General features: G+C 44.3%; 2 protein-coding genes across 4 annotated transcripts; one reads left to right on the top strand and one right to left on the bottom strand.

The window, feature by feature from the left end:
• The first annotated feature begins 3,543 nt into the window (after positions 1-3,543).
• Positions 3,544-13,827, top strand: LOC111853473 (E3 ubiquitin-protein ligase MSL2-like). 3 transcript variants are annotated; one of them, XM_072711453.1, is made up of 3 exons: positions 3,544-3,599; positions 5,116-5,283; positions 11,732-13,827. In XM_072711453.1, the coding sequence occupies exons 2-3, from the start codon at positions 5,241-5,243 to the stop codon at positions 13,204-13,206; spliced, it is 1,518 nt and encodes a 505-aa protein (XP_072567554.1). In that variant the 5' UTR covers positions 3,544-3,599; positions 5,116-5,240; the 3' UTR covers positions 13,207-13,827. The 3 variants fall into 3 exon arrangements, with proteins under 3 accessions (XP_072567554.1, XP_023686177.1, XP_023686174.1); XM_023830409.2 differs by lacking the exons at positions 3,544-3,599; positions 5,116-5,283 and adding an exon at positions 9,495-10,178; XM_023830406.2 differs by lacking the exons at positions 3,544-3,599; positions 5,116-5,283 and adding an exon at positions 9,495-10,667.
• A 1,064-nt stretch (positions 13,828-14,891) lies between these two features.
• On the bottom strand, positions 14,892-18,660 carry LOC111853445 (tumor necrosis factor ligand superfamily member 10-like). Its single transcript, XM_023830327.2, has 5 exons — positions 18,460-18,660; positions 17,135-17,278; positions 16,921-16,966; positions 16,707-16,826; positions 14,892-16,186 (listed from the first exon to the last, which is right to left on the bottom strand). Exons 1-5 carry the CDS (start codon positions 18,571-18,573, stop codon positions 15,732-15,734), a joined length of 879 nt encoding a protein of 292 aa, XP_023686095.1. The 5' UTR covers positions 18,574-18,660; the 3' UTR covers positions 14,892-15,731.
• Positions 18,661-21,322: the final 2,662 nt, after the last annotated feature.

The following is a 21,322-nucleotide window of genomic DNA, read 5'->3' as shown; positions in this document are numbered from 1 at the left end:
TGAAGGCTAAAATGTCCTGCTAAAGCGTCGCCCTAGTCATGCCCTATTACTTAAATTTGAACCCTTTCCATTGCTGCTTATATTCACGTTACATATTATACTACTCTTAAATGAACGTGTTTTCTTTGGACCACTCTGAATTGTAAGATGTTTCTCGTTCAGGAATTTTGAATGAGAGGATCCAGTGCAAACAAAATCGTTGAAGTGGGGGCTGAACTGTAATGAGTAGCGAAACTTTTTCGCGGTGAGTCAGGGATGCGTGCGTTGTTTGACAGGTGAATAACATGCCGCTGAACCTTATAACGGACCGGTCATCCGATTACCAACTTGACGGCAACTGGAATATTTGTTCAGCGGAACCTGTGAAATTGGTGATAAAATCGTTTTTTGTACCGTAGCGTGTGTAATTAATTATTTAATTGGTTAATGTCACTTATAAATTACATCGGTGATAAAAAGGATCGAGGTGAAATAATCGCCCATCCAGACCCTGCAGCGGATGGAGGACATCGAGCTGAAAAACCGGACTGTTCGGTCTAAACATGACAAGTTTCATGGTTGTTAACGTTCCTGACCCCTTGCTGAATAAATCGGTAAATGTAGAACATTATTAAGCTTTTCCTTTCCTCACTCTCACCTTCTCGACTCTATCTTTACCTTTTTATATATATTTCATTTCACCAATGCAGTGCAAGTAAGCTATTTCGCTGAACTGTACACGATGCGTTTACTGCGGTCAAATCATCCGCGCTTAAAATATAGGGTGCACGCATAGACCTAACATTACGGTATTATCTCGCTTTAGGAAAATAAGACTCTAAGCCACATGTGTCAAACTCAAGGCCCGCGGGCCACATCCGGCCCGGCGTACAATTATACCCGGCCCGCAAGATCATTTTATATATCTTTGTTTTAATGGCCCGGCGATATGAAGCGTCGATAACACACAAACTACAAATCCCATAATGCAGCGCAACAGCTGTCTTACCGATCATTCCCGCGTCAATTACGTCACATCAATCAAGTGTCTGTTGATGTATACAACCCAAATTTCAAGTCATAGCTAGCCCCAAACAATGGCCAAGAGAAAAGTTGATTCTGAAAACAGAGCCTTTCAGAACCGGGGGGTATTCCAGAAAGCTTGGTTAACTTACCATTTGGTAAATCTTAACCTCTGGGTTGATATACCCCAAACCCGCATACCATGAGTATGTCGGTTCCAAAACACCTGAGAAGAGTAAGTTCAATCAACCTCCTATTGCTTACCCAGAGTTAATGCGCGTGCACCGTGCATAAATAAAGACGTTTTCAATTGATCGCCGATTTCACGAGTCAGAATGGAAAATCAAAGCGAAAAAAAGAGAGCGGCATACTTCACAGAGGCGGAGTTGGAAGTTTTAATGCACGCATATGAGGAATTCAAGCCAATTAGCTGCATCGGCTAAAGAAAGAGTTGGCTTGGCAAAAAATAATGGACAGAGTAAATGCGTGTGTATTAAATTGCAAATTTGACATTGCCTCCCCTTTTATTATAATGCAAAATAATTAAACACATAACCCTTCCGCATCCTTTTTACTGTTAAATCACTATGAAAGCATTTACTTTTCCTGCCATTCATTTCTTTAGGTTAAAATAACAATGTGTATCGACTAGGAATATATGGTTTCTTATTTAATAAGGTGTAATCCTTCTGGAGACAGAAGAACTTTGAGCCAAGTCAAAATGAAACACAAAAACATTCTGCAAAAAGGTAATTGATTACACGATCACTTAACTATTTATTAAACACGATTTAGTATATTCTTTCTGTCATGTAGCTAATAGAAAAAAGGCTGAAGCCCGTCTAACTGGCGGGGGCCCACCACCATCTCCCCTCACCCCATCTGAGGGCAACCAGTGGTAACCAGCATTGTACTGTCCTGTAATGATTACCTATAGTTAGTGGAAAAAAGTAATGAGTTTGATGATTTTAACAAGGCAAAAAATTAAGGATACAAAATCAAGTTACCTGCACATTGATACTATGAATAGATTTCCTCCGCTATCTCGCTGTACTTGTATAGTGACAATAAAGACATCTATCTATCTATCTATCTATCTATCTATCTATCTATCTATCTATTAACATAGTCTCCCTCATTTATTGAAGGAGCTTTAATAGGAATGTAGGTGCCATCAATGCACCCAATTATGAATGAATGAATGAATGCCTTTTATTGTCACTATACATGTATTACATGTATTCCAAATTACATTTGGAAACCCTGAAATAGAAAGTCATATAGGGAAGTATCAAGTGTGTGTGTGTGCAGGATGAATACATGTAGGCTATAGATATAAATAGTATGACTATATATTAAATATGCATCATAGATTTTACTACAAAGGACAAACCTACCACTCTGTGGAATTCCTCTTTAATAACACGCAGAGCTTTATGGACAGGGAACTGTACAAACGTGTGTACTGTAAGAAGCGTTAAGTACCAGACATACTGTGCGAACGGCTCTACACACAGTTGCCTTTCCTATATGCTCTGCGTCGCCCATATTGTACAAAAAATGCCCTGACGCAAAAAACCGAAGTGCTATGCACAGAATGTTTTCTGTGCTAAGCGCAGACCCGCGGTTTGGGTTTGTGACATTTGCAATATGCGGTTTCAAGAGATGTTAAGTAAATGAACGATTCTTTTGAAAACTGATAACGCTTTTTCAAATAATCATTAGGAAATGACAAGACATCAATACGCGGTCTTATAACTCTCTCCCGGCGAAAAAAACCTTGTATAATTTATGCCTCCACGTTCACAGGATCGTCATCAAAAGGGCACGCCATGCTCAGTAACCTTCTGCAACAAACTTACCCTGGAACATAACCTGTTCAGTAGCAGGTTATCTTCAGAGAGTAAGCTGCTATGGTTACGTACATATCCAGAAAGTTAACCTCCGTTTTTGGAACCGAAAGTTGAGGTTATCCACTAACTTACCCTTAAACTTACCCGGGTATGTCACATAACCTGCTTTCTGGAATAGCCCCCCGGTGGGAGGCTGAGTATATGTTTACTGACATTGCCGGTAAACCCGTGTGTCTTGTTTGTGGAGCTAATGTGGCTGAGAGAGAATCTCGACAACACAGAACCTTAACATAAACGAACTTGGTGCCAAGAAAAGATGCCAAGCATCCAGCTTTGACAGAATGGCATACGAGCAAAGAAAATGGAATGTTTTGATTTATTATTATTTTAACTTTCACACAGTTTTGGCCCCCTGTGCGATTGAGTTTGACACCATGGTTCGAATTACGGGTGGTACTGGGGGGTACTGTACCCCCCGATCAAGACCCAGACCCCCCCCCCCAAAGAGACAAAAATAGCAGTTTGGGGGGGGGGGGTACTACCATTTTTCGTTTGTTGTAAAAAAAAAAGAAAAAAAGATAACCTCACCTTGTAGGAAAATTTTATGTAAAACGATTTAAAACACCCCTAATGTGGACCGTACCATTTTAACCACGTCGGCGCTAAAGGCAGGTTAGCCAGTCGGTTGCGTCATTCATTCTAATTGAGTGACCTGTTCGTTGTGTTCGTCGTGCATTGGTAACTGTAAGTAGCCTGTTGAAAATGTGTTATTTTGCAACCTTCATTTATTCGTTTAAGTGTTTCATCTATTAATGCAAACTGAAGTCTTTATAAGTTGAATTACTTACCATTGTCCTTCTGAGGCCGGTAAAGTAAACGTTAGTTATGTTAACTAGCAAGATAAGTTACGTTCTCTATTTAAACCAGGCTTATTTGGTGAGGTAAAATCGATCATGGTCATTTTCCAAGGAGATGAACTCCCTATGTTTTCATTCTCATTTTACCATGACTAAGTTGTGCCTTTCTGAAATTCTTTCGCCACTTAGCCTGTGTGGTTTGTTATTAGGCTAATGTTAATGCATAAGAAGATCTAACGTTATGCTCTGAAAAAACATTACTATCAGTGAAACCTATAGGGGCAACGTAAAAAAAACTAGCTAGCTAATAATAAGCCCTATTATTTGAATTTTAGTGGTATTGATTCTGCACTCCACAATTTCATATTTATGGACATTTTTAGAAGCTTCATCAGATACTGTTCTGTTAAACATATATTAGATTATTAACATTATATGTTAAACATATATATATATATATATATATATATATATATATATATATATATATATATCATATTCCCCCCACATCTGGGAGGGCGGTGCCTGAGCGCCCCCTATGGGCCAGTCGCCACTGTGGTCATAGAAGTGTTATGAAGGCAGTACCCCCCAATTATGGAGGGGTAATTCGCACTCTGTTTGACACAAAGATGGTGAATACTCATACACACGAAGTATAGGATGTACTTCAATACAATTAATTTCTTACTTTCCCATAATGTATAAACAAGTCATATAGCATATGAAAGGCAAGGTCCAAACAAAATGTGTTCAATTTTTACTGTACCATTCCCTAGAAAATGCTATTTTAAATCCATGTTATGTTTGATGGGCTATTTCTCATAATTTTCACATAAGGTATAAACAACTCATACCTTCTGAAAGGCAAGATAGTAGGCAATTTCCAAACAAAATTTGGTAAACTTTTTCTGTACCATTTTCAAGAAAATGCACTTTGACATACATGGTTTTATGTACATTTGCTTATGTGAGCTATATATCTCAGAATATTCCAAAATCATATCTCAGAATTTTCTCATAAGGTATAAACAAGTCTTACTTTAATATTTAAAAAGAAAATGCACTTTAAAATCCATGTTATATTGTGTTGTGAGCCAAATTTGACAGGACATTTCTCAGTCCTATACCTTCTGAAAAGCAAAGTCCCGATCAATTTCCAGACAAAATTTGTTCAACTTTTACTGTACCATTTTCGCAAAATGGCACTTTTGATTTGAGGTCTTATCAATTTCTTGCCCAGTTTTTGAAGACAGTTATCTCTGGAGCTTTCCTTTGTTCCAATATGGATTCAGTGCCATCCAGACAAATGCATTATAAGTTGAGATTTCAAAGATGTTAAACGATAGTACAAGTACCCAGCATGTGTGTGTTTTTTTTTGTTTGTTTTGTTATTCTTTTTGCAGTTGCTACAACTGGGCAAGGAATTGACAAGACCTCAAACCCAGAGGACAGAATGTTGTGAGGGTGTGGAACGAAAGATACAGGAGCCAGAATCAGGACAAAGCAAGATTGGTTTATTCCATCCACGATGGCAGGAAAGCAAAGGGTGCTTAAACCTAGTGCTTCATTTGGTGTGTATTTGCATAGAATTTGTGCTCAACCTGCCTTATTACATAATTTGGTAACACTTTATAATACTGTTCCGTAGTTAACAGGTAAATATGCAGGAAGTAAGCAGCAACAAAGGAGTAGCGCTTCATTAACACCTAAATTGGTACTATTAACTACTAAGGAGTTATGCTTAATTACTCAATAGGTAATAGTGAACTAATTATTATAGTAGTTCTCTATTACTTCATTAGGAACTATTGAGTATTACTGGTCTCATTGGGAATTATGTACTAACTATGGATTATTTCTAATAACTACTAGTTCATTACTCATCAAATGAACAGTGCTTTTTTTTGGACTAACATGAACTTACAGGCTACTGTTCTCAATGGTTTTTACCATTTTTTTCCCCTTTTGGAATAACAGGCTTCTTTCTTCCTACTTGTTTGTATGACATACAACTTATTCTACAAAATATTACTGCCTAAAATATGTATACAGTGCCTACATTTTAATTATTTACCTCACTTCAGTCCGTGTGCCAGTGTTCTTCAAACTGTGCTTTGAAGTCCAACTGAAGGGATGGTCAAACAGAGACTCGTGTTTTGCCACATGATGTGCTCCACCAAATATTGTTGATCTTTTCTAAACATTAAGAAATTAATGTATGCATTTTAAATAAGGAATGAAGTCTTACTAATGACCTAAATAAAACTAATTGTAACTCATTAGTAATGAATGTGGCGTTACTGACTTCTTCCATAGTAGATACCAAAGAACAAGAACAGTATTATAAAGTGAAACACACTGTAACTCATTAGTAATGAATGTGGCGTTACTGACTTCTTCCATAGTAGTTACTAAAGAACAAGAACAGTATAAAGTGAAACACACTGTAACCCATTAGTAATGAATGTGGTGTTAGAGTAAGCTATTTCTTTCACTTAAACATTTACTGAGTTCTTTTTAAGCGGTTAATAAGAACAATGAATGTTAACATAGCTTATTTGTTTCACTTAAACATTCATGTAACACTTCATGACATAACAGCATAAGTTCATTTTAAACATTTAATTTGAAGCACGTTATATTAACATCACAACTTAATTTTTTAAATCAAATTACTTTACACTGATTACACATCCATCCCATTAAAACTATTTACACAGGGTATTGCTTTCTGCATGTAACAAACGTCCAAGTGGTCCATCCTTATGCTTTTGGCCCAGCCAGCAGGTCCACTCATTCGGTCTTTGTCCGCTGACGTCACACTCGCTTTAGCCGCAGTGTAATGTGGGCCGAATCGCCATTTTGGTTGTATACAACGGAAGAGCGAGCGTTTGCGTCTGGTTTTATCTTTGGTAAGATGGGACACTCGTGCAGTGTGAAAGGCTACGAATATCAGCTTTAGAAGACATGCATATTCAGTAATATTACTTAAACAAAAAACATCTTAGTTGCCTTTATGAAAATGCCGAGAGCAAACACGCATGAAGGGAGATATCGCGTTAAAAGTGATCTTCCGTCTCACCGCTGCGACCCAGGCCACGCGACGCCTCTTTGTTACCTCCATTATCTGCTGTCCCTACCCTCCTTTCCAAGTGGGAAACCGAAAAAATCTAATGTTCTGGTCCACCTTTCTGCTATTTCTACCATGTGATTTAATATGACAGCCTTTCACACTGCACGAGTGAGTACCCCATCTTACCAAAGATAATACCGGACGCAAATGCTCACTCTTGCGTTGTATACAATCAAAATGGCGATTTGACCCACAATACACTGCGGCTATAGCGAGTGTGACGTCAGCGGACAAAGACCGATTTAGTGGACCTGCTGGCTGGGCCAAAAGCATAAGGATGGACCACTTGGACGTTTGTTACATGCAGAAAGCAATACCCTGTGTAAATGGTTTTAATGGGATGGATGTGTAATCAGTGTAAAGTAATTTGATTTAAAAAATTAAGTTGTGATGTTAATATAACGTGCTTCAAATTAAATGTTTAAAATGAACTTGTGCTGTTATGTCATGAAGTGTTACATGAATGTTTAAGTGAAACAAATAAGCTATGTTAACATTCATTGTTCTTATTAACCGCTTAAAAAGAACTCAGTAAATGTTTGTGAAAGAAATAGCTTACTCTAACACCACATTCATTACTAATGAGTTACAGTGTGTTTCACTTTATACTGTTCTTGTTCTTTAGTAACTACTATGGAAGAAGTCAGTAACGCCACATTCATTACTAATGAGTTACAGTGTGTTTCACTTTATAATACTGTTCTTGTTCTTTAGTAACTACTATGGAAGAAGTCAGTAACGCCACATTCATTACTAATGAGTTACAGTGTGTTTCACTTTATAATACTGTTCTTGTTCTTTAGTAACTACTATGGAAGAAGTCAGTAACGCCACATTCATTACTAATGAGTTACAATTAGTTTTATTTAGGTCATTAGTAAGACTTCATTCCTTATTTAAAATGCATACATTAATTTCTTAATGTTTAGAAAAGATCAACAATATTTGGTGGAGCACATCATGTGGCAAAACACGAGTCTCTGTTTGACCATCCCTTCAGTTGGACTTCAAAGCACAGTTTGAAGAACACTGGCACATGGACTGAAGTGAGGTCAATAATTAAAATGTAGGTACTGTATACATATTTTAGGCAGTAATATTTTGTAGAATAAGTTGTATGTCATACAAACAAGTAGGAAGAAAGAAGCCTGTTATTCCAAAAGGAAAAAAAAATGGCAAAAACCATTCAGAACAGTAGCCTGTAAGTTCCTGTTAGTCCAAAAAAAAAGCACTGTTCATTTGATGAGTAATGAACAAGTAGTTATTAGAAATAATCCATAGTTAGTACATAATTCCCAATGAGACCAGCAATACTCAATAGTTCCTAATGAAGTAATAGAGAACTACTATAATAATTAGTTCACTATTACCTATTGAGTAATTAAGCATAACTCCTTAGTAGTTAATAGTACCAATTTAGGTGTTAATGAAGCGCTATTCCTTTGTTGCTGCTTACTTCCTGCATATTTACCTGTTAACTACGGAACAGTATTATAAAGTGTTACCCATAATTTTAATATAACCCTCCATGAACCACCACCTTATCGGGGTGGAGGGGTTTGCATGCTGCCATGATCCTTTAAGCTATGTTATCGGGGGCAATTGTCCCTGGTAGATTACATTTTCACACAAAAGGCCTACACTTTATCTGTTTATTCATATCAAGTAGACCCGTATACTTAATAGCTAGTTTCCAAACAAATAATATTTGTGCAAACTGTAGTTTATTCAAATTGTTGTGATATTTCTGTGCCACGTAGTTGAAGTGTTTGTGACAATTTTCTGCCAATTATCAGCCAAACGAACTGAAGCATCTTTTCAGTCAAGCAAATTACAGTTATTTTAAACGAATTTTTAATTGATCATTTAATTATTTGTAGCTTCGTTGCGGTGTTCAAATGAAATTTTCTTGTGTGGTTTTAATTTCGACAATCAGTATCTGGGCCAGAATATACAGTCTTTTGACAGTTAAATTGGAAATGGAAGCAAATATTAAGCGTGTCGTTAGAATAAAAGATGAAAAGCGAACAGTAAAGACGATTTATTTCGAGAGACCAGTGGACACCAGTCAGTGCGGTTGCTGAAATCTAGACTGCACTTTTAGCATCACCTTGGGTTATGGTTACCTTCTCATCGATTACTTGTATATTGGGCTATTTCTGAGCTCGGTTCGTTCAGTGTTGGTGAAAAATTCGTGTGACATTAAAAAAAACTATGCAGGAAAAAAACAACTAAAAGATATAGGCCTACTCAACAAGACCAAACGCGATTTCAAATTCAGCCTTAATTTGAGTTAATCGCACGTTGTCTTTAATGGAACAAAGTCAATTGTATCGATTAGGTTACATTTGTTTATAACATAACTGTTTATTGCAGCACTACTAAAGTAATTATACCGTAAGGTCAGTGGATTTATATAGTTTTATACACCAAGGAAAATCCGTAATATCATCATTTACACATCAACCGAATATTTTCAGTACCAGAATATAGAAAACTGTTTAATTAGCTTTAAAATTTATAGTCCTTTCCCGTCATGAAGTTTATTATAAAGGGCATAAAAACGAAAAAAAAAAAAACGTTTATGTAACGAACGGGTCGACCTCTCGCGTGATTTCAGTTGCGTATTCTCGCGAGATGTGAACTGGGGCACCCGCTCACCCGTCTTATGCAGAGGGGGGGAAAAGGGAGGGGAGAGCTCTTCATAGTTGCCCAGTTACAACTGTCTGTTATACTGCGAGTAGGATATAATTATTTTCCCACGTCATAAGGATGGCGTTGAAAACATGAGCTTTGTAAACAAGAGCGGAAATGGAAGAGGGATTTAAGTGACGTTGCTCCAACTGTTTCGAAAAGCAGGACGTACCAGAGAGGGGGGAGGTGAAACTGGAGCGGGGAATAAACGCAAAGAAAAGGAAATCGGCCTGATTTTGTTAGTGACATCCCGTAGCCGCTGCTCGCTTTGCCTTCCGCTCCCCGTTCCGCTTTCTGCGCGTGTTGTGATCGGGTGACGAAGGGGGGGATTGCGTAGGACGAGGGGCCTTTTTCAGCGCCATGAGAAAACGCGCACAATAAACGAGGAATTAATGCATGCGTAAAATCCTTCTCCCAAGCATTGGGTGCACAGGATCGGAGGCGTGGGCTGGAAAGGATGGACAGGGACGACTTTACATCCTAGAAGACAGGTACAACGCTGGAAGAGGAAAAATCAGCGGCAGCACTTTAGGTTCACAAGGCTCAACTTTATCGTGCACCGGAGGAGCGGAGCGCCGGCGCCGTGGTTGGACTGCTCTGGGCTGCGTGGCTGTTTTGGGACAAGCCTGACGACGTCTGGTAAAATAACAGCTTCTTGCAAAGGTCTTTTCTAAGTGGATGTTTTCGTGCCATGGATAGAGGGAAAGCGCTGTGCCGGACTGGTGACCACGTACCTACGCCTCTGCCCGTTTGCCCTGGGTGCGAACAGCCCGGTGTGTGCGTGTGATCGACTTTGGATCCTCCGTCACTCGTATACAGTGAACGCCTTTTCGTCTTTGACTCGGACATTTATTGCAGCTTGTGATTTCCGTATCTGAGACTGGCGCCGCCGCGCTGGATCGTGCGTGTCCATGCCCCCCCGTGACTAGGGTCGCGCCGCGCGTCCCCGCCGCCCGGCCGCACTGAGGACGCGGCGCGCCGCCGCCATGAACCCGGCGAATGCCACCGCACTGTACGTGTCGGCTTGCCGGGCGGTGCTTCTGTGCGAACCGCGGGACCCCCGGTCCCTGGCCCAGCTATGCCGGCAGCTGCCCTTCTTCCGGCACTCGCTCTCCTGCCTGGTCTGCGGTGAGGAAGTCTTATTATTTAACTGCATCCCCTATTTCAGAATATCCTAAGTAAAGTTCGGTTTGCTTAATGCCAGTAATGTTGGTGTTATTTTAATAAAACGCACATACTCTGTAACACGCAATACATTTACCACCATTTGTTTGTTTGATCAGTTAAGTGGGCGTTCAGCCACTTAACACTTTCGCTTTTAATTTAGATTTGACGTCAGAAGTCGGGAGCGCAGTGAAAGTTTTATTCAGCATTCTATATGCGTTTACTAACATTGCAGGTGCATTTACCGACTGCCAATATTTTTCGAAAATCTTCTGTGTGCATGTAGGAATGATTAGACGACTGAGGGTGTTTTTATTAAATACTTTTTTGGGGGGGTCCATTGCATCATCTTAACATTTTACTGGCGTCGAAGCAGACAGGCTGTCGGTCATCTGTAAGTTACAGGCACAAACCTATTTACAGACAAGCACCCCCCCGTGTTTACGGCAACGCGACTGGTTGGCGTGCACACGGCTTTCTGCTTGCTGTGGCTACATACAGTAGCGGCCTGTTTGAACCGGATTTGTTTAGCTGCTTTTACGGCATGAAGTCCGCTGGATTTGACGCACAGGTGTGTCGGCGTGTAGTGTGTCCTACACAGCGCCGCTTACAGACAGGGATGCTTATACCAAGCTTCATAATCGGAGTTGTTTTATTAAAATCTTGAGAATATTTAACTTGGTAAGCAGTCCCTCCGGGACATACAACAGCAATTAAAATATTAAACATGCAGTTGCAAATATCTGACAGTTCGGATTTTGAGTTGTCAGCTATCAGCGCAGTCATAGCTCACGTGGTCCTCACATTGGTGAATACTTGTCATTTACATTAACCATTGGTGCCGTATTTAGCGCTAAAGCGGTAAGAGGTTTTACATGGGAACAAACCCTGTGCAGAGCCATGCCAGGGAAGTGGGCATCAATAAAGCGGCAAGCGATTGAATTTTAAAGTCATTTGAAGGATTAGGTGATCAGTTTGCGGCCCATAAGTTACCATTGACTTATTGGTTTGTTTTGCTTGATTTCTAGGTAACCTACTACAGGACCCAATGGCTCCGACCAACTCGTCCTGCCAGCATTATGTGTGTAAAGGCTGCAGGGGCCAGAAGATGGTGCTGAAGCCACCATGCAGCTGCTGGAAGAACCCCGAGCAGTTTCAGGAAAGCCGGCAGCTCTGCCTTCTGGTGGAGAGCTTCAGGAAGCTGTGCGAGTTCATCGCAGGCTCCCCGCTGGGCTGCTATGTTGCCGGCCAGGCTGACCTACTGCCCACACTCAGCGAGGGTCTGTCTCTCGGCGCCGAGGAAGCCAACACCTTCTGGCTCTCCCTGCAGTGCTCATCTCCGGCACCGTCCATCTCTGAGGAGTCGCTGACTGAGACTCCAGAACCCACCGGCGGGAGCCCCCTGGACAGTCCTGACAGGCTTCAGGGCTGTAATGGGTTACCGGCTGAGAAGGAACGAGATGGGGGCCTCCCCCCTCTGCTGGAGGGGGGCAGCAGGAATGGGGCATCCCACCAGGCGGCAGCAGCGGTGGACGAGCTGGCTACAGACGGCATTGATATCTGCGGCTTCAGCGAGGAGCCCAGTCAGGGCGGGGGCCAGCTCATGCTGACTGTCGAGGAGGTCCTACGAACCTTGGAGCCGGAGCTAGGTACCGAAAGCTGCGCCGGCGTGGCAAGGTCCCTACCACAGGTCCCTGGGACTGCCAGTGGATCCCCCAATGAGTCCCCCCAGCAGCCATCACTGGCCTTCACCCCCCGGCCCTCTGCAGTGTCTCGACCCACCCGGAAACGGTCGCGGTCGGAAAGCGACAGTGAGAAGGTACGGCCTCTCCCAATCTCCAGCATCATCCAGGGACCCCCACCAGGTGCAGCTGCCATCCTCGCAGAGCCCCAGCGGGAACTCTCAGTCCCAGCAGCGCCACCCCTGGCTGCCGTGCCCAACGGGGGAGCACCCAAGGCTTGCAAAGCACTGCTGGTTCCTGCCAAAGGCGTCCGAAGGAACCTCGAGGCTCGGAAGGCCCATGGCAAGGCCCGGCCAGGGGTCCCCAAGGCCAGGGACAAAGTGAAGGAAAGGACCCCCAATGGTGGGACTGGGGCCCTGATGGCTGGAGCCCCCCCCAGAGCTGTCTACAAGAAGCCACAGGAGAAGCGGGGCTGCAAGTGCGGCAGAGCAACCCAAAACCCAAGTGTTCTTACATGTCGTGGCCAGCGGTGCCCATGCTACTCGAATCGCAAAGCCTGTCTGGACTGTGTGTGCCGTGGCTGCCAGAACTCCTACATGGCCAATGGCGAGAAGAAGCTGGAGGCCTTTGCTGTGCCTGAGAAGGCACTGGAGCAGACTCGGCTCACGCTTGGTATCAACGTGACCAGCATCGCCGTGCGAGGCACCCCTGCCCCCGGCGTCCTCAGCGTGACCGCGGGTGGCCCCGTTGCCTCCTTCCTGGCCGCTGGCTCGCGTGAGGACAAGGGCTTCGACAACGGCCTGAATGTCAACTTTGACTGAGCTCCGCCCCTTTCTGCCCATCTAGCCCCACCCACCTGTGTCATGGGGGTGGAGCAAGCTAAGAGGAAGTGGAGTTACCACAACCAAGGCAGCTAAAGTATTGACAGTAACTAGTTGTTAAAGCGCACGTATATGAATCACTCGTAATCGGTTCTTACAGCACTGCTGTACTTTCAAAGGGCAGAGAGCACCCCTGCTACGAGCGATTTGTGTATCACAGTGCTTTGACAAGAGAGATCTGACCTCATTGTTGTGGGTCATTTGGTCAAATGAGAGGTGCGTCATGATTGGCCAGCAGTCATGGCGAGTGTGTCAGTGTGCTTTGTATGTATTTTTGTTGTTTTGTTTTATACATATGAGTCCATGTTTTACAGTATATTTTTAAAGCTAAGTTACAGGCGTTCTCAGTATTTATTGGCAGTCTTCTAACATAGACCATCATCTGCTTGGAGAGTGGCTAGGGTGTGGCCCTCCTGCCTGTTCCGTCTGTGCCCCTTTTTTGTCTCTGACTATAGGACGATTTTTTTTTTTTCGTTCTCTGGGCATTATGATAACCTGTAATATAATTGTAACATATTTCCACAAAAAAAATATGGGGGGAGAAAAAAACCCTACACCCTTGTGCTTGTGTGTGTCCTCTTTTCCGGGGGGGGGGGGTCAGGGGCGTGGTCACCATGCAGGTGATGCGGGTGCGGCAGCCTGTGGGATGTCTGAGTGGTTACCATGATGAAGAGGGAGGCCTGGGAACTCCATACTATCCTCTAGAAGGCTTTGGTGTGCGTGCATGCTTGGGGGGGGTCTGGCCTAGCTGCCATCGCTGAGGAGCAGGTGACAGTCCTTCATATTCCTCCCCTACATATTCTGCTCTGCAGCCATCTTTGGCTTTTCACCTCCCCCCCCCCATCTCAACACAGGCCTATTTCAGCAGGGTTGCATCACCTCCCTCCCGGGATGGGGGCTGCAGATGCAGCGTCGTGACGCCGCTCCTCTGAATCATGGGCCGTTTTGGTCGCACCAGAACTGGAATATGATAGCCGGAGCTGGGTCTCGAACCTGTGTCACTCTGGCGAGCTCGGGGCTGTGCCTACAGAGAGGGGAGGATTCAATCACATCTACATACTGGCCACAATCATTGGCCACAGGACCCCCTGAGGTGGATTCGACTGCATAAGAACAGCCCTCTTCGGTAAGGTCATTAAATGCATACTGGAGGTCTACAAACCAGCTTTCTGCCAACGGTCCACGAAGCCTGTGGAGCTTCTGACTACCAATCCTGGGGGGAGTCTGGGTCTGATGGGAGGGGCGATAGCTGACAGCCAGTCATGATGTAGAAATTAAAGTCAAATTAAAGAGACCCTTCCCCTGGTATAATCTGAATGCTTACAGCAGGGGTCTCCAACTCCAGTCCTGGAGAGCTACCGTCCAGTAGGTTTTCTATCCTCCCCGGCTTCTGATGAGCCACAGCTGCTCTCAGGTAAATACCAGGAACAGGTGTGGCTCATCAGAAGCCAAGTGGGATGGAAAACCTACTGGATAGTAGCTCTCCAGGACTGGAGTTGGAGACCCTTGGCTTACAGTGTTTTTTTGGGAGTTGCTTACTGGTGACATGGCTAAAAACTCTCATCTAGAGAAAACATGCCCACTCCTTAGTGTCTGTATTGTCACAGGCGATGGTAAAGATGACATCACCGTAAGAAAAAGACTTTATTTTTGTATGTAAAAAAATATTGTTTTGTGCAAGTTTGGTTTACAGCACACGCGTATTTACATGTACAGGATGTAAAGGGAAGTGTGAACAGCTGGCATACACATACACAGGTCTACCCCCCCCCCCCCCACTTCACAGGGGCCAAGGACCCCTTAACATCTTCCCCATACGGTGTCCAACGCACTGCACGTCCTGCAGGAGGGACAGACAGGGCTACCCATAACCACGGCCAAGCACATCCTGCTTATTTAGTGGGACATAAATATTTATTTCCACTGTGTTAATTTGTGTAAATCTGGAATTTCCCCATGACGGGGGTAGGAAGCATAACAATATGTTACTGAAAGTGTGTGAAGAAGTATGACCAGAAAAACGTAGGCAGCCTCCAGACATTAATCCCCCAGATTGAACACCAATACGTGACTGTCAATGCTCCACAAATCTCAAGGATTCAGTCCGTCTCTTTGGCACGTGTGCCGTTTGCTGGGTGTGGCCCAGAAAGTGTCTGTGGAGGTTCAAGGTTGGCCCCCTGCTCGCTGCCACACCTCGCTCTCCATCATGCAGGGGGCTCCACAGGGCCTGTCACGTCTCCCACCTGGCCTGGGCTGCCCATTCCCCCCTCCGCGGGAGACTGGACTCCCTCCTCCCTTGCCCCTGCAGATCAGGGGGGTTTGAGTCTCCTTTCAAAGACAGGAAGCTATAGCAGAGTTATATAAAAAGCTCTTTCAGCTCGCGCTACAGTTATCTCCTGCCATCGAGGTGCGTTGCAGCAGTCTGAGTTTAGATAAAGGGCAATAAGCCCCAAGCCCCAGCCATGCTAGGTGACCAGGAAGGTGCCAAAGAAGCTGGACTTCTCATCCATGCTTAGGGCAGTCAGGTCGCTGACGGCCACAAAGATATGGTCTCCGGCGGTAAGCCGGAAGACACCGGCCTGGTAGATGGAGTAGAGGCCGTACTCGGCCCCTGGTGCCCAACATGTCGTCCGGGCATTCTTCATCAGCAGGATGGGCACCGGGTACGAGCCCACCTTCTTGTAGACATACTGCAGCACCTGCTTGCCCCTGGCCACACCTTCGGCCACACCCCCCTCGTCACCTCCGTCCTCCAGGACCCCAGAGAGTCGGAAGTACGTCTGTGAATAAATGTAGTAGAGCCCGGCGCGTGGGACCACCAGCTCGCCGGCACTCATCTCAACGTTCCGCAGAAATGCCAGGCCCTTCTCCATCTCCCATGACCAGATCTTCTCTCCCGGAACCTTCCGGGGGAAGAGCCCTGTAACGGGAGAAGCACATCAGGGAGTGAGGCCTGAAATCTCCCCCCACGGGCTGAGGTGATAGATCCCCCAGCTGAAGCCCCCCTGGCTCCGCCATTAATTTAACTTAATCTATCCTCATCAAATTGACATCCCGTTTATTGCTAACATGTGGCTCTCTCTGCAAAGCCTCCAGACCATATTAAATGCATTAAAAAATGTTCTCTTTGGCCACTGACAATCAACTACCCCACCACCACTGTTTGCTTTCTGAGTGAATACATTTTAAAAAGTTATTTTCTTTCAAACTCCAGGGGACCTGGCGACATTTAGATGTTTCAGAGGACTGGGTGTGTGTGGTCCTGGTTAAAAATCACACACAGAAATGTGTATTTATTGCTCACATCCAGAGAGGTTATTTAATCCTACATGCATTAACTTCTGCACTGCAAAATGAGGGTTTCTCTCTGCCAAGGGTGTCTTTTTGACAGCTGGTGATTTCCAGCTGAGGGGTACACGTGGTTTCGGTCCCAAACTCACCCTGTCTGACCCCAGGGGTTCCCGTCATCGAGGTCCCGGTCACATGAGCGGCTATCTCGGGTCGAGTGGGGAATTCCTGCTCCTCAATCACCAGTGACGGCAAAACCCGAGACACCTCATCTGTGAGCGAGGTAACACCGATGTTGTTTTCGCTTTGGTTGTCAGGGTTATGCTCACAAGTGATTTTTCCTCGGGGTTCAGATCATGAACGTACCTTTCACTGCTGATGATATTTCTTTCTTGTAGCGATTTGACATGGTCTGGTAAGAAATATCAGAAACTGGATTTATTAATACAAAGACTTAATTCTTCATGAACAAGTCGGAACAATGAGGAAACGTGAACATCTTTTGTCAGACTCGCCCGCGGCTATGCGGAGATACCGTGCGTGCGGCCGGTATAAGCGCCCATTGTGCGCGGCGCGGTACCTTCTCAATGAGGAAGTGCAGCTGCTTAGTCACCGTCCAGCAGGGATCGCCGTTTGCCTCGGCGCTGGGGTCCGAGCCCTTTACGTTGCGGAGGTTGGAGTGCATCAGACAGGAGATGCTGCTCCGGGAGAAGGTCTCCTTCATCTGGAAGTTAAAAAAAAATAATAATAAAAAAATACATTATTTATATATATATATATATATATATATATATATATATATATATATATATATATATATATATATATATATAGTCACACTGTTGCAGGGTGAAATAACAGCTAAACGCGTTTCTTTAATGTTAATATATATATATATATATATATATATATACATTAAATATATATATATATATATTAACATCAAAGAAACACGTTTAGCTGTTATTTCACCCTGCAACAGTGTGACTAATCCCATATGAGGTCTTTCCACACTCTAAACGCCGTTTACTCTTTGACAGCAGTCCTTATGGTTTTTTAAACCTTTTATTTTAGGAAATATAAACGATATTCGGTAGTTTTTTTTACATCAAAATCAATGTGTTAGTAAAGCGGTGATGGACTTTGGTTATAGCTGTTATTAAGTGTTTTGTGTGTATTCTTCAGTTACTGTAACTGGTTATCTGGTACGTATCTGTAACTTATCTTGTCGTGACATTTACTAACACAATATTTCCGAGATAACTGTAATTGCCTAAGCTAATAGTACGGTAAAGAATTTAAAGAATCTTCCCCTGGGATCGATAACGTTTACCTTGTCTTAATGATAACATAAATACAGTACAGTACTGGGGAAAACAGTTGTGTTTTTCTCTGAAACCGAAAGTACTGCACCAAGTTCTACTGTTTAACTCTCGTTTCTTCGGAGGACCGTCGGCAGTGAAGCTCCACAGCCTTTTATGTCTTAAGCCCAGTCCGCCTTAAATCGCTCTAGCTCACGGCTCGGATGCTGGAAAGTGTCCAGCATGACTAAAGGTAGCGCGAAAAAGAGCAGCTTGCAGCGTTTTTATGCAAACGACCAAACTAAAAATAACCGATACCACACGTTTGCCAGCATTCCAGCAATTCTGTCGGTGGGATAAAACTAGAAAAAACAACAATATCCAAGCGCAAACTCCTGCAAGCGCCAACACACCTCCACCCCGCCAAAAGGCTCATCGGCCATATGGGTCATGTAATTGCACCCGCTACTTCTTGCATTTCGAATTTATTCCTTTTATTGCATGACAGGTCATGCATGTTAGATATGCAACAGGTCGTATACTCCCCCCCACAAATAAGCGCTGAAATCATGCATGTCTCTCCCCCCTCCCCCCCCCCCCTTACCGTTGCCAACACGTTGTTGAAGTAAATGAAGGTGACGGCAACCGCGACGGTCTGCAGTAGAACGGCGGCGAGGAGCAAGAACCCCAGGCACTGCATGGAGCCGGAGCCGGTCATTCTGACCGCTGCTGCACCGGGACCAAAGCTGCGGCGGTGCCTCCCGCGGCAGTAAATATGGAAGCGGCGGGCAGAGGCGGAGCCTGGCCGAGGAACGGGGAAGAGGACGGCCGCCCTGCTCTCTTTCCGATAAGGAAGGGATTGTTTTGTATTTCACTGCATCGGTGTTCTTATGATGGGTAATCCAGTTATAAATGCAGAAGATCGGTGTTGCGTCTCAGTTTCAGTGCGCTTGGTAACCCGCCCTAATAATGTCAAGGGTATCCCATCATGTTCATAAAGAGCATAATTATGTCACTGGTGTTGTATATAGTGTCTATTTCCCAAATATTTTCATTGATTTCTATGTCGGGGGTAGAAAATAACGAATAAGATCTATAAAAATGACCTCTCCATTTTATTAAATTAATGTTTAAGTATTCGGTGTAATAGATTCATACCTCTATGCAACTTAATTAGACATCAAAATGCCACTAATACAGAATAGGTATATGTGAAAAAGAATAATGCTATCTAAGAAGGGGGCCAAGAAGGATTATTGTCTAGTGTGATTACCTGCGCTACCACCTACTTCCTTGTTGGTTGAAGTACGGGAGTTTACACGTTGAGGATCCCCTAACGAAATGTTCGCGAAAAGGAAGTTTCTTAAGTTACTAATCGTGTCATTTAGACGGTGACGTATACTTCCAAAAGGAACTAGTATCGGTTTGTCTGAATGACATGCACATCTTGTCATAACCTTGAGGAATATTGCGGCGTCTTTCTCCTGCTAGGGCTGCTTTAATGACTCTTGGTGTTTCCTCGGACTGAGTCGTGCAGGGTTTTCTGCAAACCCAGCAGATCTGGCTGATTTGAGGTCTGGTTTATATAAACACTGGTCCCAAGTACAATCAGAGGGCGAACGGGCTGGAGCCGTGAGATGGGAAAAAGGCAGTTATCCAGTCGGGACGGATAAATATCTGGGACTTTCCCAAAAAAGCAAAGTTCACTTGGCGCGGATTATTTTCGCTGGCACAGGGAAAGGGTGTGCTCTGTTAAGGTGGATCCTGCCTTTCGCGTCTTTCAAAAGCGCAATGTACACACTCACGCCCCCGCACACGACGCGCACACACAAGGGGGCGGGCTTGCCTTTGTCAGGTCACTGCAGATCTAGTATCAGGTTTCATGTTTTCCTGAGACCTGCATTGAGCCGTTTGTGATTTTGCAGCGCTTTTCTGCGCGGGCGCCTTTCCCAGGCGCTTTGAATAACTTGCACTGGTAGGGTTTTTTTCTACGGGTGGTTTCGACCCGTTTCTTATTGAATTCGGCTAGTAAGTCCGTTTTCTTCACATTGTGCCACCCCTGTCTGTTATTGCTCCTGACAAGCGTGTATTCGAAGCGGCAGATGAATGCGCGTTAGAAAAAAGGTGTTAATCAGTGTCTGCGGGGGTCACGCATGATAACTGATAACAGCTGTAAAGCAACGGGGGGTCGGTTACCTGTAGTGTTGGATTTCGATGGAAAACGAGGTGTCGGTTCCGGGAGTACCACGCTTGTGTGCCAGTTGTTTTGTCACACATCATTACCTCCAAATGCCAGTAGTTTTCTCAGGAACCGGCTGGAGCAACAACAACATCTGTGTGATTCCACTATAATAATAATAAAAAATCGATTAATAAACACAAGCCAGATGCACTTAACGCTTTCTCATGAGATCACGCTGCTTTCGGAGAGCGCAGTGGCCACAGAGGAGGGGCGGTGTCATTCTCATGGGAGCGCGCGGGGTGGGGGGTAATCCACGTCCTGCAGAGAGCTCTTGGCTCAAGCCGTGAGGCCCCATGGTCATCCAGCATCCAGCTGCTGCGGTGGGCGTCAGAGTGGGCGTGTTATTGTTGCATTTTACTTTACATTTTATTTATTGAGGAGACTCTTAGTTTTTGAAAAAGCAGGGGCAGCCAGTCCCAAGAATAACTGTGTGTTAAGGCACACAGCAATCAATCAATAATCATATATGCATACATTCAGGCAGGACATGACCGGTCCTGATCCCTGAAACTTCCTCGTTTTGCAATCGAATCTGCAAACTTGGCCCATCTGAGGCGTGTTCCTCCTAGCAATCCAAGGTGCAGCGGGGGGGTTGCGCGCACTTTCACTTTCACAAGTTCCGTTTCCCCACAAACAATAGAAACATGGAGCAAAGGGCCTGAGTTACACCCACAGTTTGGCACGCCGCCAGGAGGGGGTGGCAGTGAGACGTGACAAGGCCAGCATTCACGCACCGCTATGCGTGTGTTGTGCCCAGCGGTACTGATGCCTCCAGCCTGTGTTTCTGCTGCAGGAACAGCTCCCCTAGGGAGCAATGCAGTCAGGACACTACACGAACGAGCTCATCCAGCCCCCCTTCATTCCACAGGCTAATCGGGCGTATTTGTGTTGCACTGGATCCATAGTGAAACCCAACATGCAGGAATAATGGTGCAAGGGCTCTTTGTGTACATGGGACATTTTCATTTTAAACTCTTACGGTCTCTGGTTCGTGGGACTAAATCTACATATACATCAATCACAACACCCCTCCTTCGATTCATTTTTATACCTGCCTGTCCTATGCAGTGTGTTATATTTACAACTATAGAAACATTACTGTGGTTTTTGATATATTTATGAATACTAATGATTCGTAATTATGTATTCATTGAGTGGGGGTGCACGCGTGTGTCGATGGGTGTGGGTGCTTCATGGGGCGGGTCCCCACATGCAGAGAGCAAAA

This window comes from Paramormyrops kingsleyae, chromosome 4 (assembly GCF_048594095.1).
Source record: "Paramormyrops kingsleyae isolate MSU_618 chromosome 4, PKINGS_0.4, whole genome shotgun sequence".
In the NCBI taxonomy this organism is placed as follows: Eukaryota; Metazoa; Chordata; class Actinopteri; order Osteoglossiformes; family Mormyridae; genus Paramormyrops; species Paramormyrops kingsleyae.
Note: the sequence above shows the minus strand (reverse complement) of the source record. Positions and strands in the feature narration are given on the sequence as shown.

Coding starts and splice junctions, on each gene's coding strand:
- LOC111853473 (XM_023830406.2), top strand. CDS start 10,526: ATGAACCCGGCGAATGCCACCGCACTGTACGTGTCGGCTTGCCGGGCG. Junction 10,668..11,731: donor GCTCTCCTGCCTGGTCTGCG/GTGAGGAAGTCT, acceptor CTTGATTTCTAG/GTAACCTACTACAGGACCCA.
- LOC111853445 (XM_023830327.2), bottom strand. CDS start 18,573: ATGACCGGCTCCGGCTCCATGCAGTGCCTGGGGTTCTTGCTCCTCGCC. Junction 16,827..16,920: donor AATATCATCAGCAGTGAAAG/GTACGTTCATGA, acceptor CCTCGCTCACAG/ATGAGGTGTCTCGGGTTTTG. Junction 16,187..16,706: donor AACCCCTGGGGTCAGACAGG/GTGAGTTTGGGA, acceptor CTCCCGTTACAG/GGCTCTTCCCCCGGAAGGTT.